This window comes from Alosa sapidissima, chromosome 13 (assembly GCF_018492685.1).
Source record: "Alosa sapidissima isolate fAloSap1 chromosome 13, fAloSap1.pri, whole genome shotgun sequence".
NCBI lineage: Eukaryota > Metazoa > Chordata > Actinopteri > Clupeiformes > Clupeidae > Alosa > Alosa sapidissima.
The window spans coordinates 19,195,626-19,215,232 of NC_055969.1; the positions used below are offsets into that span (position 1 = coordinate 19,195,626).

The 19,607-nt window shown below is 45.0% G+C and overlaps 1 protein-coding gene across 3 annotated transcripts in view; it reads right to left on the bottom strand.

The window, feature by feature from the left end:
* The window catches only part of gnaz (guanine nucleotide binding protein (G protein), alpha z polypeptide), a 45,440-nt gene that overhangs the window by 12,994 nt on the left and 12,839 nt on the right, over window positions 1–19,607 (bottom strand). The window contains exons 1-2 of one of the 3 annotated variants that reach the window (XM_042060498.1): window positions 3,095–3,265; window positions 558–2,198 (exon numbers count right to left, since the gene is read on the bottom strand). In XM_042060498.1, the coding sequence (XP_041916432.1) occupies window positions 558–1,280 (723 nt within the window). In that variant the 5' untranslated portion in view covers window positions 1,281–2,198; window positions 3,095–3,265. Of the gene's footprint in view, window positions 1–557; window positions 2,199–2,921; window positions 3,044–3,094; window positions 3,266–19,607 lie in introns of those variants that run through there. The other 2 variants (XM_042060497.1, XM_042060496.1) reach the window with 2 other exon arrangements.

A 19,607-nucleotide genomic window follows, 5' to 3' on the forward strand; every position in this document is an offset into this window, starting at 1 on the left:
ATAATAGAGCATTCCAGGTTTTTTGCTTTGTATGTTTTGTTAAGCAACTTCATTAAATAAACTTACTTCTAGTGTTTGGATTAGACTATCCTATTAAATGTGCTGTTTATGTGCTATGACATACAAATGAGATGTTCATTATATCAAGTAACAGATTTTTGCCATAGTTTCTTTGTTTTATGTTTCCTTAGTGATTTCCTTAGTCATTAGTAGTGCCGGCTCTATTGTTGTCTTTATGTGTGTGCATAGGTGGGTAACCCTGGCTTCAGAAAATAAGTCTTGGCTATACTTGTGCATTACATTAACACAAGGTATTTCACTAATTAGCCTACCTGGCCGAAGATATGTGCATATTATTAGCTGGTACTGCACACAAACAAAATCTAACCAAGTGTTATTAATCTTATATTAAGCTGTATAAGTAAGTCTTATATTGTTTTTAGTATTATCAAGAAAAATTTGCTCAACGCACTGGCAGATAAATTTGCTTGTTTTCAGGACGAGACGTCTTAAAATAAGTCAATCTGTTGTTTTTTTTTGTTGTAATTGTCCCTTACCGTCTGGTTGTCCTCGTAAAGCTTGAGATCGTAGCCACTGAGCTCCACGCAGAAGATGATGGCGGTGACGCCCTCAAAGCAGTGGATCCACTTCTTCCGCTCCGAGCGTTGCCCACCCACGTCCACCATCTTGAAGGTGAGCTCCTTGAAGGTGAACTTGTTCTCCACGATGCCAGTGGTCATGTCACGTGAGCGCAGGATGTCCTCCACCGTGGGGATGTACTCGGCCGCCGAGATGCGGTCCAGGTCATTCAGGTAGTAGGCGGTGTTGTCCTCCAGGTGGTACTCGTTGGAGCGCTGGAAGCACTCCTGCACGCCCGAGTCGGCCCACAGGCGCTTCATGACTCCCTGCAGCTCGAGCGTGATCTCCCCTTTGCTCTCGGCGGGGCCCGTCAGCGCGAAGAGCTGCACGGCGTCGTACGCCCGGTCCGGGTTGTGGAAGTCGATTTTGAGGGTGGCGAGCGCGCGGATGATGCGCGTGAGCGAGTCGATGGCGTTGTAGAGGATGAGGGGCTTGTACTCCTTGCACGCCTCCAGGTTGAAGCCGCCGCTGTGGATGATCTTCATCTGCTTGACGATGGTGCTCTTGCCCGAGTTGCTGGTCCCCAGGAGGAGGAGCTTGATCTCACGCCGCTGCCGCTGGCTCTCCGAGCGCAAGTGGCGGTCGATGCGACGGGACCGCCGCGCCGCCTCCTTCTCCTCAGAGCTCTGCCTGCATCCCATGATCCTCCGCAGGGTGTTAAACGATTGAGAGAGAATGTTTCCTGTCGGTTAAGGACGGTGCCTAAGAAAGTGTCTGGAATCACCAAAAAAATAAGTGGGGTGTGGGGGTGGGGAGGTGAGAGAGTTGATTCAAATGTCACGGAAGTAATCAGTGATATCTGATATCCAATGTAATATTTGACCCCCTAATCCTTAGTAAGACTAGGAAGACTTATGCAGCACAAAGAAGGGTCCACTGAATCAAGTAGAATCAAGTTTTCAGCATCCTTCACGTACGGAGCGCTGATGGCCCTTTGTTGCAGCAAAAGAGCACCTTTCTCAGATTTTTTTTACCGCCACTCTACCAGGGCATGACCATTGGACCCAGCAGGCCCCGACGTTCAGGCTGGACAACCAGGCCCTTGGAAGGAGGGGATCATAGCAGGCTCTCTCCCCAGGACGAGGTGAGGCAAAGGTGGAGGGAGGAGAGGTGTCTGCCTGGGCGCTGGGGTGTGTGGTGAAGGGTGGGAGGGTGGAGGGGGAGGTTGCACCACCACGTGGTCAGTGGTGCCGGCGGTGCTGGGGAACGGCGCTCGGAGATGGCGAAGCCCCCTGACTCCTGGACCTCATGGCCTCCCCGCTGCCTCGCTGTCCTCTGCACACTGCATACATCCACCTCCTTCCCTCTCTCGTCTCTCTCTCTTTCCTTCTTTCTTTCCTCTTTGTCACTCTTTCTTTGTCTTGCCTCCTCTTCTCTCTTTATCTTGCAGTCCTGCAGCTGGCTGTCTTGAGCTTAGTCGGAACCGATGTGTTTTTTTTTTTTTAATTAAAGGTGCTGCTGTTTTCTCTTTCTGTAACGGAGCCGTGCTGTGGTGTGTGTGCTCTCAATGGTTTCTATTTTGTCTCTCATTAGAGCCCGGTTGAATCTGGCACCAATTCCTGCAGAGACAAGGAGAGAAGAGAAGAGAAGAGAAGAGAAGAGAAGAGAAGAGAAGAGAAGAGAAGATAAGAGAAGAGAGCAGAAAAGACAGGAGGTTAGAAGAGGCTTTTTTAGGACCAATAATAGTAAAAACGAAAGAAGATATTCTAATTACGCAAAGCTGCAAAAATAAACCTGTCATTGGGAATTTCTGATTCCTTCTTCAACCCCCAATGTGTTCATGGTTAATCTCGCTTTAGTTGCAGTTTTAAGGCTCAAAAACTTTGTTTTAAACAAAGACAAAAAAAAAAACCCTTCTGCGATTTCTTCATCTTGTCTTGGCTATATCCCAAACCTGACATTTTAAGACTTCCAGCATTTTTTTAATTGCTTGAACATTGCTCTTCGTTCTACTGTAAAATACTTTGCCATGACAAGAAACAATAAACAAATTCAATGCACCAAAGGCTCAAACCTAGATGTTGACATGTTTTGCTTTACAGCACTATATCTACTGTAAGCTGCAAAACAGTGTAGGCATTACATCTTCGGCAACATTATACAGTAGCTATAACATTCATAACAATTTACTCAAAAGGTTACAAACATTTTTACTGCAGCACTATATTCCTTGTAAAACGATAATGTGTGAACGAATCGAGTAGTTACATTTAGACATCTTGAACAAACACACCCCAGTACGCATATCAAAACAGTGGGGCATCATGTACAACATAATTTACCTGAGATCATTTCCTGGTTGGCGAACTCTGCTCTAATCTGACAAACAAAATCAAACACATGCACAACCACACACATACATACACACACACACACTGAAGGCCACACCCCTGGCCGTTGCACATAGAGACAGTTTTATCAGATTAAACTGAACAAACAAAACGGCAGGACAAACCTCTGATGAAGTGTTTCTCCTCTCCAGTTTGAAGCACACTCAAATAAGTGAACCTATTGCACTCCTATGATCACACACGCACACACACACATACACACACACGGACACAAATTAATCCATTTCTCAAATTTTGTCTTGACCTCATCCTAACCCTCTCTCTCTTCCTCTCTCTGGCCAGTTTACACCCCCCCCCCCCCTGCCACACACACAAACACACACCCAGCTTTCCCTCCCACCTGCTCCTCAGGTTCTCCCTGCAGTTTCACATTCAGGAGCGCTGTCTTTTTCTCTCTCTCTCTCTCTCTTTCTCTCTCTCTCTCACTCACACTCACACTCACACCCACAACCACCCACCCACACACACCCAGACACACACACACACACACATACACACATTCACCTCGCACACAGGAGCATGGTCGCTAACTCTCCTCACACACCTTCCCCTCTCTTACACACTCACGCACTCACACACACACATGAAGTACACACATGCTCACACACATGTTCATGAAAGGTGTGAAAATGAAACAGATGTGGGATGAATGTTCTCCCCGGTAACCACCTGCCCTACCCCACCCCCCTCTCTCACTCCCCCTCTCTCTCTGTTTCCAGTCTTTTCTTTTCTCTATACTTCTCGTTCCCTCTCTCCTCTTCCTCTCTTCTTTTCAATTCTCTTCCTACCTCCCTCCCCCACCCCCGACCACTCCATTTTCCCTATCTTCCTCTTCACCGTGTTCAGTGATATAACCCGGGGAAAGTGATCAGGTGCAATATTTTCTTACAAGCCGAGGGGATAATGGCTGGTTTAAACCAGCAGATGTTCACTTTCTTCTCCTCTTTTGCTATTTCTCTCTCTCGTCCTCTCTCTCTCTAACCCGTTTTCTTTCCATTCATCCTTCCTTCCCTACCTTCCTATCTCTCTCTCTCTCTCTCTCTCTCTCTCTCTCTCTATCCCCTCTAAAGCCAAAACCTGGGAATCTGCCCACCTGTCTCAGTAAAGCATATTGTGTTGTTTTCACCAGTATATCAGCTCCCGTGTGAAACATGTTTCATCTGCGCAGCATGTGTGTACAGTATATAATATTTGCTCTGTTTGGATTATGTGAAGAATGTGTGTGTGTGTGTGTGTATGTGTGTGTGTGTGTGTGTGTCTGTGTGCTGGCATGTGTGTTTCTGTGAGCATGTGTGTTTCTGTGAGCATGTGTGCTCGCGCGGGTGGCTGAGTAACAAATATGAAATCATGCCATGGCCTAGATTCAGCTAGCGAGATTGCATCTCTCCTGAACCATCACTCAATGCAGAAACACTACATTTCCCAGAAATCACCGCTGTCACAGATAAAAAGTCACTAACCTGTTCTTGGAAAGCCATTTTACCATGAAGGCTCCTTAAAGGCAATTAATCAGCATAAAGTCCAGACATGGCCAGAGAAACTGCAGAGCCAGTTCTCTTTGGACTCTGTCTCTTGGTCTTACTCTGAGTATGATGTCTGCACACGTCAGTAAGACTAGGAGTGAGGTCATTCAAAAAAATCCCCCATCAGCAATGTATTACGCTCGGCTATTTATTTCCCTCTTACATTATTAATGCAATTAGATAAAATAAAGGGCAGAGCATTTGTCACAGGGTATGTCAGAATAAAGAACCGAGTGTCACACTAGGCACTCCAGAGCATCACGGAAATGCTGATGTCTTCACTTCTCTCGCAGGCAAGCCTTGGCTGATTGCAAAAATTAGAACAAAACTAGCGGTTTGGATTTCTGTTTTTGCAATTCATGTTTTGGTGTGTTGTTTTGACCCTTATCTCTGTGTTGCACACAATAATTATTAGCATTGTGCTGACATCGGGAATGTTAACAGGGGGTTTTGTTAGGTGAAAAGCTATTTCCTGAAATGCTATAAATCGATTGATATTACCTGCTTGTGTATTTCAGGTAATGTCAATAAAAGTGCAGTTGTATCGATTGAGTAAAGATAAGAACAATAACCCAATTACAGTTCCACTGAAATTACTTAAAAACAAAATAAAAAAAATATTTATGAAAATACATTAAAATGGTGGATATAGCTATTTGGAAAAGAGCTCTTCATGTGTTGGGGAGTCTTATTTCTGCATCCTTCATAATATAATATGATATGCACATGAACTGTTCATAAGTGAAGAAAAGTCTGAATTTTTTCCTATACCCCAACACACAATGTGTCAGCAAGCTCATTTGTGGTTAGCTGAACAGCCAAACCCAAAACCTCATACATCAACGATGTAGCAGGTATGCCATGGTGAAGCTTGTGAAAGCTCAGCAACAGTAATACACACTTAACAGGAACCATGTCAAGTGTGATTTCTTATTTAGCCCATTTTACAAGATGGTGCCACTATGTACTATAAACCAACTTCCTGTGGAACAGAACAGCCAGTAAAAGAAAAGACCACAGGAAAAAGAGAAACAGGAAGACGCTTTACCCTGCCAATTAAGGTATCATTAACATCAACAAGGCCGGACATCTGGACACTGTGAAGTTGGTCTATGGCAACCATGTCAAGTGTGATTTAAAAACTAAAAGAAGTTAATGTAAGCAGGAGACCTCCAATGACAAAAACTTTTGCAGTCCTGTTGAAACTGCACTGAAGTGATTAGACTCAGAGCACTTTCTCACTTCCCAATAGCTCATTAGCACACAGAGAGTGTTCAACAGTACAGCCATGGAATGATTAAGCAATATAGCACGAGTGAGATTGGGGTTGGTCATGGATATTCCCACGGGTGTTGTTCGGCCGTAGCCACGAGGCCGGAGGCGCAGGCAACAACAGCCGTGGGAATATCCATGACCAATCCCACGATCACGAGTGCTATATTGGTTTTATACAACAATTCTACCACAAACTAAATAATCTGAAAACACCCCATTATTGTTTAAAAATGTTAATTTCAACATCGTTCTTACGCATCAAAAATAGTTCCCTTTTCAATAGACAGCGCTGGTAACCAACATTCCAGATCCCTCATTACGGGTCTTTGTGGTTTACATGTCTTCTTGAAAGAAATGTTGAAAGTCGGGCTGAAATCACATTCATATCTAGGTTTGCTGAATGCATGTTACAAGGACACTGGGCCATGTCATGTAAGGGACATGGTACTAAAAAAAAACGGAAACATAGTCTACATTGCAGAATCCACAGATGTGGTGAAGCACTGTTTCGTTATGGTTTGCTAAGGAGTAACCCATTGCTTGAAATGGTGGAGAGCTGGGATGAGAACATTGTGTCAAATCTTCGCATTGTATCGTGGAGTGATTTATTATTAGCTGTGCAAATGTCCAGGGATATTCCAACTCATGGAACGTCTCTCGGCCAATCAGAAACAAATAAATAGTTCCATAGAACCCAATTGTTGTATAATCTAGATTAGAACACTGCAGATGCTTCCATGTTCTGCTAGCTAGCTGCCCCAGGCCACCATTAGCTATACCTGAAAGTGAGGCTAGCCTGCGGCTACCTTGGCTCACCTGGAGACAAGCCAGCTCCTGCTGGTGCAGACCTGCAGCACCTGAGCCTCAAGTCCACTGTGTTGTTTAATATTCTTTGAGCCTTCCGCCACAACAAATGTCAACTGTGTAGCAGGTATGCCATGGTGAAGCTTGTGAATAAGCACACAATATTCATATCAATATGGAAAAGGTCTGTAAAAATCATGTAGGAATCCCACTTGTCTTATACAACACCTGTATGGTGAATCTGTGGTAGTGCTTGCATTTACAGGGCATTTCATATTAAAATGGGATAAAACCCTTAAACATGCCAGGTAAGGTCATAAAAAACATTGTTTTCTGTGTTACTGCATATGAGAGGCCATAATTGTGTGTGTTAACACACTGTGACTGTTGCATTGTATAACAATTACATTGATGAGCTCTACAAACTTTTTCTATATGGGCCTAGGCCTAGATATCTCTTTAATAGACCTACAGTACGTTAGCCTACAGCTGTAGTCCAGGGCATGGTTTTAAAGCTATGAGCGGTAGGGCTATCTGGACTGGGGGGCATCATATGACCTCTCTCTTTCCCAGCCAGCCCCATGCACCTTCCAGCCACAGTGTCTCCTCTGTGGAAGCTTATCTGTGCCATTTAATCCACTCATAATTATAATCGCTATCCAAAAACAGGCACATGCACTTGGCTCACTGTGCTCACTGGCTTAGCACATTTGATATTAAATCAGGGGCTTGTGAGCATCGGCCACCCAGCCCAACACAGAGGCTCTCACACAGGATCCACCTCCTGTGTGAGGGCGTGGCCCTGATCCGGCCTGCGTCTGGGCGAGAGGCGACGGCTCCCTCGTGGTTAAAGGGAGAGAGCGTTTCAGACTAATCACTTTAGGTCCAAATCGTGACCACTGTAATCATTATCATCTGATCTCCCTGGTGGGGGATTTTTTTCTTTCTTTTTTTTTTTTTTTTTAGTCAGCAGTCGATGGAAGTTTTGGGAATCAAGGTGGAACGTATCTGACCCGTGAGGTTTTATGGGATTTAACGAACGCATGAATCTGGGTCAGCTAAACAAAATGTACTGAAACTGAAAAAGAGAAGAGAAGAGAAGCATGCAAATAGTCATTAGTGTAATGATGAGAAGTGTTAGAAGACAGAACTGGGACAGTCGGATGTTAAGAGAGACAATCAGGGAAAAGGAGTATCTCAAGAAAGGCTATAGGGCTGCAAACAACAATGAGGAGAGGATGTGTGCAAACGGAAGTTAAAACTGTCAAATGTTAAAAGAGGTGCATTGTGGGTAGTTGTGAGTAGTTATCAGAAAACATGATGAATCAACATACACACACACACATAGAGATCCATTTTCGGGATTAGGTTACAAAAAGATAACGAAAAACCAATGGTGAGAAAGTACCTTATCACACACACACACACATAAACACACACACATAAACACACACACACACACAATGTGACCATTCACAAAGTCACTGAAAAGGCTCAATGTCTAAATCTGACAATCCTTTGAGTGTTCTGATGGCCTGCGTCATAAATCCAAAAAGACAGAGGCTTGTTTGACTAAACAGATTCTCGGCACACTCCGGTCCTCACAAACAAGGCCTGGCTCTGCACACAATCAGATCTCCCTTAGCCTGCAGTTCCAGGTGACAGAACTAATCACAGCCTGAGTAAGTATGTGTATTCATAAGTAACGTGGACTCAGGGAAGACGACGCAGGTCGCGTTTGCTGGCGGGTGGTTTGATGACTGATTCATGAGAGCAACGCAGGTGCGAAGCCTACGTCTGCGAACCCCCACCCCACACTCCCAACACGCACGCACACACACACACACACACACACACACACACACACACACACACACACACACACACACACACACACACACACACACACACACACACACACACACACACACACAAGCCTGTGCAAACGAATTGAGCTCCCACTCTCCTTTCATCCATTGGTTCACATTTTCCCTCGGCACAGGCTGTACCTCGTTAGTGTATTAATGATCACCTGAGCTTAATTAAAGGTGGGACTGAGGTGTGCAAAGGGCTCTGGTGGGTTTCTTGAACTGCGGGAGCACGGTAGGGGGGGAAATCATTAAGTGCCATTCTCTGGGCCCCTACATAATTAACACATGGTATATCCCATCAGGGCTATAGGCTGTAACAAATAGACATATAGACGCATGGATATGACAAACTGTGCTACTGAGACCTTGAATTTCCCCTGGGGATCAATAAAGTATCTATCTATCTATCTGAAACGAGTAATATTGACAATCAGTGTCAGCTTAAAAGGGTAATAATTCTGTTTATAATAATTCTCTCGGAGGAGCACCCCTCCATTCCTGTGATTTAGCATTTAGCTTTTCTTATTCATGCTTGTAAGCTGAGCCTGGAGTTCTATGCAGGGTCGTGTTTCTCTCACAAACCCCCAGAAATCGACTGTGTGAGGACCAAAGGAGGCGTGTGACAGTCCACGTCCCTTTCTACGTCCCGGTCAGCGACATCCCCACGAGACACCTCACTGAGCTTACAGGTAGGCTCTCTCCTCAATTCAAAATGACAGGGTTGCAGGGCTGAGAGGGACAGACGCACACACACACATTGGAACTCAACATGATTCCTGCTGTAGCCCCTTGACATGATTCTAACAACTCAAGTGTCAACATTTTCTGAGATCCCCTCTCTCTCTCTCTCTCCCTGTCCTTGAAAAGCACCCTGGCCCACATCCGAGCTGTACAGCTCTTAAGTGCTCCAGGATGCCACTCCTTACCCAGTGTGCCCCCTTAAGTGGCACTGTTTACCCAGCGTGACCCTACGGGCACCACCCCACATACCCAACGATCCCCGCTGCTGGCACCAACTCCCCCTGAGCATCACAAAACAGCCCTGGCTTTGTACGCTAAATAGCTGGTTATGTAAGTGCCGTCAAAAGCGCAATGGCATCTCTGTGTTATTGATGAACGCCGAGTGTTACATAAGGCCTCTCTCTGCCAGTGACTTACTAGCGATATGCCCAGGACCTGCTTCAATCCAACGTCTCACTCACGAAACAAAAATATTGACGTGTGTAAATTAACACATAGCCTCTTTCTATCTCTCTCTCTCACACACACAGACACACACTGTCATATGTACAGACACAAATCGATACACTCCAAAACCCCAAGCAATTCTAGATAATGCACACCCACACACACACACCATCACACAAATGTACAGACACAAATTGAGACGCTCCAAAACTCCAAGCAATTCTAGACATTCACGCCCACACACGCACACACACACACTATCTCTCTCTCACACACGCCCCCCCCCCCCCCCCCCCCACCACACACACACACAAACAGACACACAAACAAACACACACATTAGTAAATGTAGCTCACCACATGACCTAGAAACATATCTCAGAAGCGCTTGTGCTAGTGGCCCACAGACGCTGATGAGAGCCTTGAGCCAGAGATCAAAGGTGCGGGACCCACAGTTTTTCACGCCGCACCTGGTCTGCTTTGTTTTGCCTGCTGAGAAGCCGCCCTGGTCTCCGGGACAATGTTTAATCACGCAATCTCTCTACTGTTCATGTCGGTTAGCTTGTTTGTTATGGAGCTGCTTCTGGTGCGACCAAACCTTTCATCATCTGATTCGGCGCTGAATTTCATTTGGAACCACCACCACGGACCCACTTAGCTCTCTCTGGCAGCAGGATAAAAGGGGCTTTTTAACAGGGACCTGCTTAAACAGGGTTCTTATACACTAAATCAGGTGCTAATAAGACAGATGCATTGTGTCTCAAACTGAGGAATCGTGAACCTGCAGGCTCCTGTGTGCTATTCGGCTTAAATAAGTGGTGCCAAGGTTCTCTGATAGAGTTGCTGGTGGAAGGATTATGCACACAGGTGAACTATCCAAAGACCAAAAGACTCCTCTTTGTGTAAAGACTTGAGAGTGGGGAAAGCTCAAATGTGAGGGGGAAATTAAAAACAGTGCACAGGATAACAAATGAACAGTTTAGGCAGAATGTGTGGTGGTGGGCCCCTACAACAAAGATGAACTTTTAGGACACTTTTTCATGATTCATCAGATTGGCCAATATGATGAACAGATCTCAAACTGTTGCACTCTACACCAAACAGTCTAGCACACACAGCAAAACAGTTGGCTGCATAATACTCGGAAATACCTTTGCCCATGTGGTGTCTGGTAAGGATAATAGTGTATACGTCGCAGGAGACTGTTTTATGCAAATTTAAAGTGAAACCATGTATTAACCATACCCGTGTATAATCACAATAGCCCAATCAATTAGAATCAGATCCTGCTCTAATTATAAAGAAGAATGAAGAAAATAAATGCATTCCCGTGTGTAGCCCACCCTTGTGTATTAACCTTATAGCTGACGAAATTTAGCAAAATCAATAAATCTCCGATAATAGGCGGAAAAGGGAAGGTCGAACATATAGGCTATAGCATGAACAAATCCAATCATCAGGAGTAATTGCGAGGCTGTTGCAGTGCAAAACCTTCATCTTGATCTCTCGTTCACTTCCAGGCTACTCCATCACTCTCTCAGCTCTTTCCACCCCTCCTTCCTCCACCCCATCTCTCCACCACTCCATTTCTCCATCTTTCTATCTGTCTCTACTTCTCTCCATTTCACCCTCATTTTTCTCTCTATCTTTCTCTCTCTCTCCATGCCTTTACTTTTCCTTCATTAATTATTCTGATAACGAGGGGCCTCATCCATTTCATACCAGCGTGACTCATGTCCCAGTTTTGCCATCCGTAATGGACTGGTCTACAGGGCCATTTGATAGGACAGAGGCGCCAATGCACTGATTAATTACTGGACTGGGCGTCAGCATGTTCTTAATGGGGCCCGGTTTCATCAGAGCCTTAGTCTGTGTGGTATATTCTACCCCACGAAGAGAGAGCGAGAGAGAGAGAGAGAGCACGCGAGAGAGAGAGAGAACATTAGAGAAACTTGGACAGGCATTACTTATGGTGGCGGTGTACAGAAATGCTTCACAAACATATCACTTGCATCCTGTTCTCCCTGTTTAGAAAGTCTTTTCTCCCAGTGGAGACAGCGTGAAAACAGCCACCAAAGCTCCTTAATGGATATGTTTGAATGACGTGTTCTCCCACCCCCTGCACTGATAACAAAGTTCATCCATGAGGCATGCATATTTATTTAGCAAAGCTGGCTTTTTGAGATGATTTTAAAAACTACTGTTCCACACACTTGAACTGCCACGGAATAATAGGAAACTGTCATTTCACCGACACGGAGTGGCATGCCTCGGACTGTCTGTTCTACAGCGAAAACAGCTGTGTCACGACACTGCAGTTGTCAGTTTTTATCAAACAACTTTAATGAAAAACGTGTGTGTGTGTGTGTGTGTGTTTCTTTCTCCCTGCCTCTCTCTCTCTCTTTCTCTCTCACACACTTTCTGCAGCTGGCAAGACACATCACATTTGTCAAACAAGTTTTATTCGCTGAAATCTGTTGTAATTGCTTTCTTTGCTTGTGCCATCATAGTACTGTGTCCATTACAAACACAGCAGTTGTGGACGCCACAAGAGAAGTGATCGTGGGCCACAGATATGGGTCCAGACCCATCCCTCACTGAAAACTTCTATAGTGATTCAATTACATACCGTCTAATTTACAAGTACTGTGTGTGGCACTGCAGTACCAATGGACCTCATACAGTATGCACAAATTTGCATTCCTGTATTAGTAGTGTTTATATTATCTTGAGACTCTTAAGATAATATTCCATGTACTGTTTTGTATGTAGAAGCTCACAGCAGAGTAGTTGGAGGATAAAATCAGCTCAATAATGTTGGTATGTTAAGTAGTTGTGGTCGTTTGCCACAGGATAGAGGTCACATGTAGTGCCACCCCATGTAGACCTCATGACTTCAGGATCCATCGTAGTCTGATCTAATAAGCCTGCTGACCTTACAAGCCTATGGCAAAACTGACAATAATATCCATTATGTTAATAGTCGTATGTTAATAGCTGCATTAATGCCATCTTAATATCGACACTAATGTTTGCGGAGAGAGTTATTGATTAATGGACAGAGTCTGTTATGTATGAGTGTGGATAGGTGTGATGAATGATAGGGGATCGGTGTGACTAAGGAGAGAGAGCCAGAGAGATGTGTCTGTCTGGAAGCTGCTCGATACGCTGCGGTCGCTGTGAACGGAATGCTCCGGTAAAGGGAGAGGATTGTGGGTAACTGTTACAGAGCGCAGTCAAGGACATGGTATAGAAAACACACCCACACTACACATGATACACACAACACACATACACACACACACAAAACACACACACATACATGCACACACTACACACTACATACACCCACACACTGCTAGTACTACTACACACTACATGCTACACTCATACTCATTTGTTTATACAGTACCTTATGTAATGATCTTTCTTTATTTCATTATTGCCCTGTCAAAGACTAGTCTGTTATGAATGTAATTGCCATTTCTAAGCTCTCAGAGGGAAAACCTCTCATCATTGTTCCTTCGCAATCTCAAAGGTGCAGAATGACGTGCCATTACAATACATTTCAAAGAACTAGGCATGGGATCTCCTGTCCAGGAGTTAATTAGCTTTACTCTTTTCTTCTGCTCTCTCTCTCTCTCTCTCTCCCTCTTTCTCCCCCTCTCTCTCTTTCCCTTTTCTCTCTGTCTCTCCCTCTCAATTGAAAGCACGAGTTTGAAATCTCTGGCAGTGGAAAAGCAGGCTCTTCCAGTCGCACTGTGACGTCAGCACATTTGATAGAACACGCATGACCTAAATCAGGCATTTAGCTCTGAATTCCAAGACAGAGTTCCGTGGGCAGGACAGAACCCAGGCAGGATTTTAAAGGGACAGAGAGGGTCTTTCAGAACCGAAGAAAACAGAACTCCCTCAACAACACCTACACATATGCGCACGCACATACAGATACACACACACAAACACACACACACACACACACAAACACACACACACACACACACACACACACACACACACACACACACACACACACACACACACACACACACAACATGGGGGGTTAGTCTTAACAATACTCTGTGGTTACATTATGTAATTAGTCAATATATGTAAGCACGTTTTGTGATTGACTTCTCTGGAAAACCAGGCAAGATTATCCAGATTATCTGTAGATTAAGACCAGAGACTAACATGCAGGCCAGCATTGGGACTGGCAGGAATTCAATTAACAAAGTGGGAAGTTACGAGCAGGAGTGAGAGGAGGATAGTTACTCTTAAAACATTAATCCAACTGAGAGCAGACTATTACGCAATAAACAGGTCAGATGCAACTGCACTTTCTGTTTTGCTTTTTTAAGTGTAGTCTCTCTCTCTGTGTGTATGTGTGTGTGTGTGTGTGTGTGTGTGTGTTAGGAGGGATTGGAGTCTTCAATCTGGATCAACGTCTGAACACTTCACCCCAAGCAGCTTTCTCATCAAGGCCCGCAAGCACAGCTTTATATTAGTCTATCTTCATATCATCTTCTGTAATTACTGCGCACAACCGACAGACACTTACAGTAAGGTTTGAATGGTCACACTGTGTAACTGGTACAAATGTAAGGACATTGAACGATGGCAGCATTACAACTCACAGCTTGCAGCCAACAGATATAACTCTGAGATAACAGCCATGAAGAAGAGATGTGATGATATACATTGGGACCAAAATCCTGGAGTTTTGATTCTGCTGGAATGAAGGGTTTGGTATTAGATGGATTATTTTATTGAATGCAGCCTGGCTTTTGCTTGACCACTGGTCACCAAGCTTAAGCAAATCCATGTCACCCAGTAAAGCCTTTTAATCAATCAGTTTACATTGTCAATGTATTCTGTAGTTAAGTGAATTGCTCTGTGTCCACCAGAAAAAAAACTCAATAATGTCTGTGGACATTTGTGAAGGCCCAAAATGGTGGTGCAGAGTTTGTGGAGGTGGGGTAAACCCCTTCTGCTGCTGTCAGCACGTAAAACAGGGTGACTATATTTTTATCAGCAATCTCCATCAACCTCTGTCAGAGGGTAGCAAATAAGCTTGGCAGAGCCCTGCACACCTCCCCCACCCTCCCTCCAAGACAGTCTCTATCTCTCTCTCTCCCTCTCTCTTCATCTTTCATCTGTCTCTAAGCAGCAACAGGAACTATGGATGGGTGAGAGTGGTGGAGATAGCACCCGTGGTCGGGTTCCGCTGGAGGACCCCCAGCTACTCTGAACAGAAACCAGGACACTTACATGTAAATGGAAGCATGCTGTCATTTCTGTAGTTTCAGTTATTCAAAATGAAACCCAGTTCAGTTATTCAATTTGAAACCATCCTAATACTGTAGTTCCCCTGTCAACATTTCCAGCTAAGCCAGCCTTTTTACTGGACTAAGAAAAAAAACATAAAAGTGCACTGTTAGATGATGTCGCTGTATCTGTCTTTCCGCCTCCTCTTTCAGCTCTCCACAGTTTCATTGTTCTTCTGCAACATGCCCTTTTCATTGATTATTAAATGTGAAATTATATATTGCTGCATTCTGTGCACATCGTTTGGCGCTTCCAGGCACCTTGAGAGGCGTGCTGTGGGCCCTTGTTGGAGAAACGCTGGCGTTGCCCACAAGAGCAGATACTGTAGGCACAGGCGAGCGAGGCGCCACACTCTCATGGTTAAAACCCAGATGACCAAACCCTATGCTGCTACCGAGACCAGACAGTGTGACGGAAATAAACACAAGGGAGAGAGAGAGAGAAAATTATTTCCTTTTTTTACCACTGGGGTCAAATTAGACAGCCCAGGTACAAGGCTGACAGGGGAGCAGCCAGCTAGAAAATCTCGGATGTGGCAGGCAGACGAACAATCGGACGGATGACAAAACACGACGACGAGCTCAAAAATGTCCCAGTATCCCCTCTCTTGTGTTGTGACTCATTCTTGGTATTCTAAGTGTGGCCGACGTCACTGGCCATGTGAGACGAGAGTGAGATAAGACGAAAGACAGAAAGACGAAAAGAGAGACGAAAGAGAGAGAGAGAGAGAGAGAGAGAGAGAGAGAGAGAGAGAGAGGAAGAAGCAGAGAGTTCGTTCTTTATGCTTTGGCAACACTGTAACGCAGCAGTCATGCTAATAAAGCAACATTGAATTGAACTGAATGGAGAGACAGATAGAGAGGGAGAGAGACAGTCATCGCTGCTCAGCGTTATGCTTTTGCATAATGCAAGGTCCCTTTTTCTACACTCACAGTGACTACTCCTCTCATCATCAGCGCCTCAGTATTTGCCGACTGCTGTGGCAGTCACGGCCCCAACAGAACAGACTTAGTGACTCTGGATCTCTCTCTCTCCCTGCCGCGTTTTCTCTTTCTCTGCTTCTCCACTTCACTTACTCTGTCTGTTTCCCGTCCATTTGGTCGCACCTTTGTTTGAGTAAGGTCATAAAACAGTTGGGGGAAATTTGACTGTCCAGACTCCCTGTTGCTTTAAGAGTGATTGCAGAGCAATTGCTCACACCCCAGCTGCTGTTATCGCCATGGCTACGCGACTAACAAAGGTCTCAGTAACAGTGAAGAGAGCCTACAGCAGAATGACAGTAAGAAACACTTAGAGAGAGAGAGTGAAAGAGAGAGAGAGAGAGTGAAGGATAAGAGAAAAGGTGAAAGAGGAAGACAAATGTGGGGAGTGAGAGAGAGATAGAGAGATGAAAGATGTTGGGAGAATAAGGGACGGTGAGGTGGGGGGACAAAGAAGGATAGAAAGAGAGAGTAAGATTGAGATGGCTTGTCCTGAAATTGATGACCGTCCCATCCATCAAGGTTGATATAAAGGAGGGGGCAGCCAGTGAGCCAAGAAGGATAGAAGGGAGAGCTGACGCTGGGTGCCCCCGATGGCCAAATATGGCATTGATGGCAAAAAGTTGTGGCAAAAAGTTGTGATTGAAGCATCTGTGTCTGACTCTGCGTCAATACAGGTGACAAATTCTTCAACCCACACTGGGCGCAAAACTGTAGTCCTCTTTGGGCCCAAAACTGACACCTCATCAACATCAAGTGATGGACAGAGAGTCAATAATCTTGGAATCATTTAGCATATGAAGCTTTTACCGCATTTTCCACAGTGCAGTCCTAATTACAAACAGTAAATCAGTCAACTCTCACTGTTCGACACATGGTAAGATTTGCCCATTTGCGGCGTGGGGAGGTCAAACTGTGGTACATCCCTGCCTTGCAAGTTTTACTTGCTTGTGAGTACTCATGGAATGCTGGTAGTAGGCCAGGGGTGTGTAGTCTGTCTGTAGCTGAAGCTAACTGTCTCCTGAGTCGGCCCTCACACCGACCACTAAACATTCCACACATAGCGTTACAAAAGCTATATGTATTTTTCCATTTGTTTTTCAAATAATACTCATCCACGGACATGGTTGTTATGCCAACATTCAGAGATTGTGGCAGAGGTATCAGGCTACCTCCTTCCTCTACATAAATAATGAATTCTTTTCTCTTTTTTTTTCAAAAAAGCAATTGTTGTTCTTTCTGTCAGGTTATGATTAATGTGTTGTTCAAAGAAATATGTCTATGTCTGAGCCCTGGCTCTGTGTGCAGTGAGAAAAGCGAGTGTTTTTTATCTGTCACGAGAGATTAGGTTCTAAAAGGAGAGTAAACAGAGAAGACGTAATTCTCCCTTGGTCATACGGCCTTGATAGAGGGGGGAGAGAGGTTCCTGGTAATGTGTTACTCAGCTCTAATTAACTTTATTTGTATTGCGCCCTTTTTGTTGAATGCATTGTCACCTAGCAACTTCAACCAGATTCAGAGCATCATCACCAATCCCCCCCCCCCCCCCCCCCCCAACCCCTTTTCCACTCCCAAATGCAAGCACAGGGCGACAATAGCAAGGACAAATCAGGAAGAAACATTGTTAGCCATCTGTCCTCCGGTTGGCACGATTCTAAGGGAGAATGAGGAATGTACTGTCCAATGTGAGCCAAGATGGCCGCCACTACGGTTACAGCCATAAGTAAGTCTGACCCGCCATGAATTATTAAACTGGAGATTTTATCTGACGGCCTGTACACTGGCTACAGACAAGGTTTCATTCCCAAACGTCCCCTGAAGTCTGTGTGTGTGTGTGTGTGTGTGTAGGGGGGGGCCCATAAGTGTGTGTGTACATGTGCATGTTTGTGTGTGTGTGTATGTCTGTGTCTACATGTGCCAATGGCTCAGCTTATCTACATTCTGTGTACATTCTGTCTGCATTTTGGTGTACGGGGACCTCTCCCTTGTCCCCTCGCCCTCACCCAAAAACCTATCAAGGCCCACACACAAAAGAGCCTTCGGCCTGCTGACCCCCAGTCCTGTGGGAACTCTGAATACCAAGACCCGCGCACACACACTCACACACAAACAACATGAGCCAGTGTTCCATATGGGCTGGTCAGACAAATTTAGTTTGTGTATGTGTATGTGTGTGTGTGTGTGTGGTGTGTGTGTGTGTGTGCGTGTGTGTGTGCATATATGTATATACAGTATGGGTATGCAAGGTATTTTGTGATGTGTGTGTGTGTGTGTGTGTTTTGGATTAATGTACAGTATGTGTATGTATTTGGCAGATTGCTCTTATGATAACAGACTCTGCTATGCATGCCTGGCCCCCAGGGTGTGTGTATCCCCACCCCCACTGCCTACATTGGCCCCAGTGGTCCCATCCCGTGAGATGATGGGGTAGAGGGAGTGTGTGGGGGTAAGCCCTCCCCCCTGCTGTCCCACAGTCCCTGAGAGTCCCATAGAGCACAGCGGGTCACACTCTGTCACATGTCCCGCCGCGCTGACAATGGCACGACTGTCTGAGCCCAGAGCGAGAGGGGACGTACCGCCTGTCTGCACTGGGAGAGCAGTGTGTGTGTGTGTTGTGTGTGAGAGTGTGTGTGTGTGTGTGTATGTGTGTGAGCGTGCATGTTTGTGTTTTTGTGTGTATGTTTTGGTGTTTTGGTGTGTTTGTGTGTGTGTGTGTGAGTGTGTGTGTATGTGTGTGTGTGCTTGTGTGTTTGTGTTTTTGTGTGTGTATGTTTTTGTGTTTTGGTGTGTGTGTGTGTATGTGTGTGTGTGTGTTTGTGTGTGTGTGTGTGTGTGTGAGTGTCTTTGTTTTACCTTTACCGGCTCAAGTTATGGTCTGCAATAATATGATTGTTACTGAACATTGACTCCTAAAAATCAGGCCTTTTGCTAAAGTCAGTTGAGGATACAGTCTTTAAATTAAGCACAGTTAAATCACAGTGGAATGGGACGGGTAGGGTGCTGGCTGGCCATGTAATATGCACTACATGCTCATCTCGCGCTCTCTTGTCTCGCCTCTCGTCTTGCTCTTTTTCTCTGTCTGTTGCAATCTTGCTCTCTGTATCTCACCTTGTCATGCTCCTCATCCCCTCCACACACACACACACACACACACACACACACACACAAACCTCTGATAGTGTGACTGTAAAGGTGGCAAAATCGTCAAAGGAAATGAGGAAGACTGTGTGAGGACTGTGGCTACGTCTACACGACACCAACGGGTGTATTTTCTCTTGCCGCTTTCACATCTTTAACGTCCCACTGGTCTGGCATACTGCTGTAGTGCATATGCCAGACCAGTAGATGGCGCAGGGCCATGCAGAGGCTTCACATTTAATTTGCGTATAAGACAAAACATTGTTGAAACATTTTGTTAAAGGGATATTCAACTATTTGGGAAATTACACTCATTTTCCACCTCCCCTTGAGTTAAACAATTGATTTTTACCTTTCTCCAGTTCATTCAGCCGTTCTCTGAGTCTGGCAATACTTTTAGCTCCAGCCTAGCATAGATCATTGAATTGGATTAGACCATTAGCATCTCGCCTGCTAGCATCACGTTTAAAAGTGACTATTTCATATCATTTTTCTATTTAAAACTTGTCT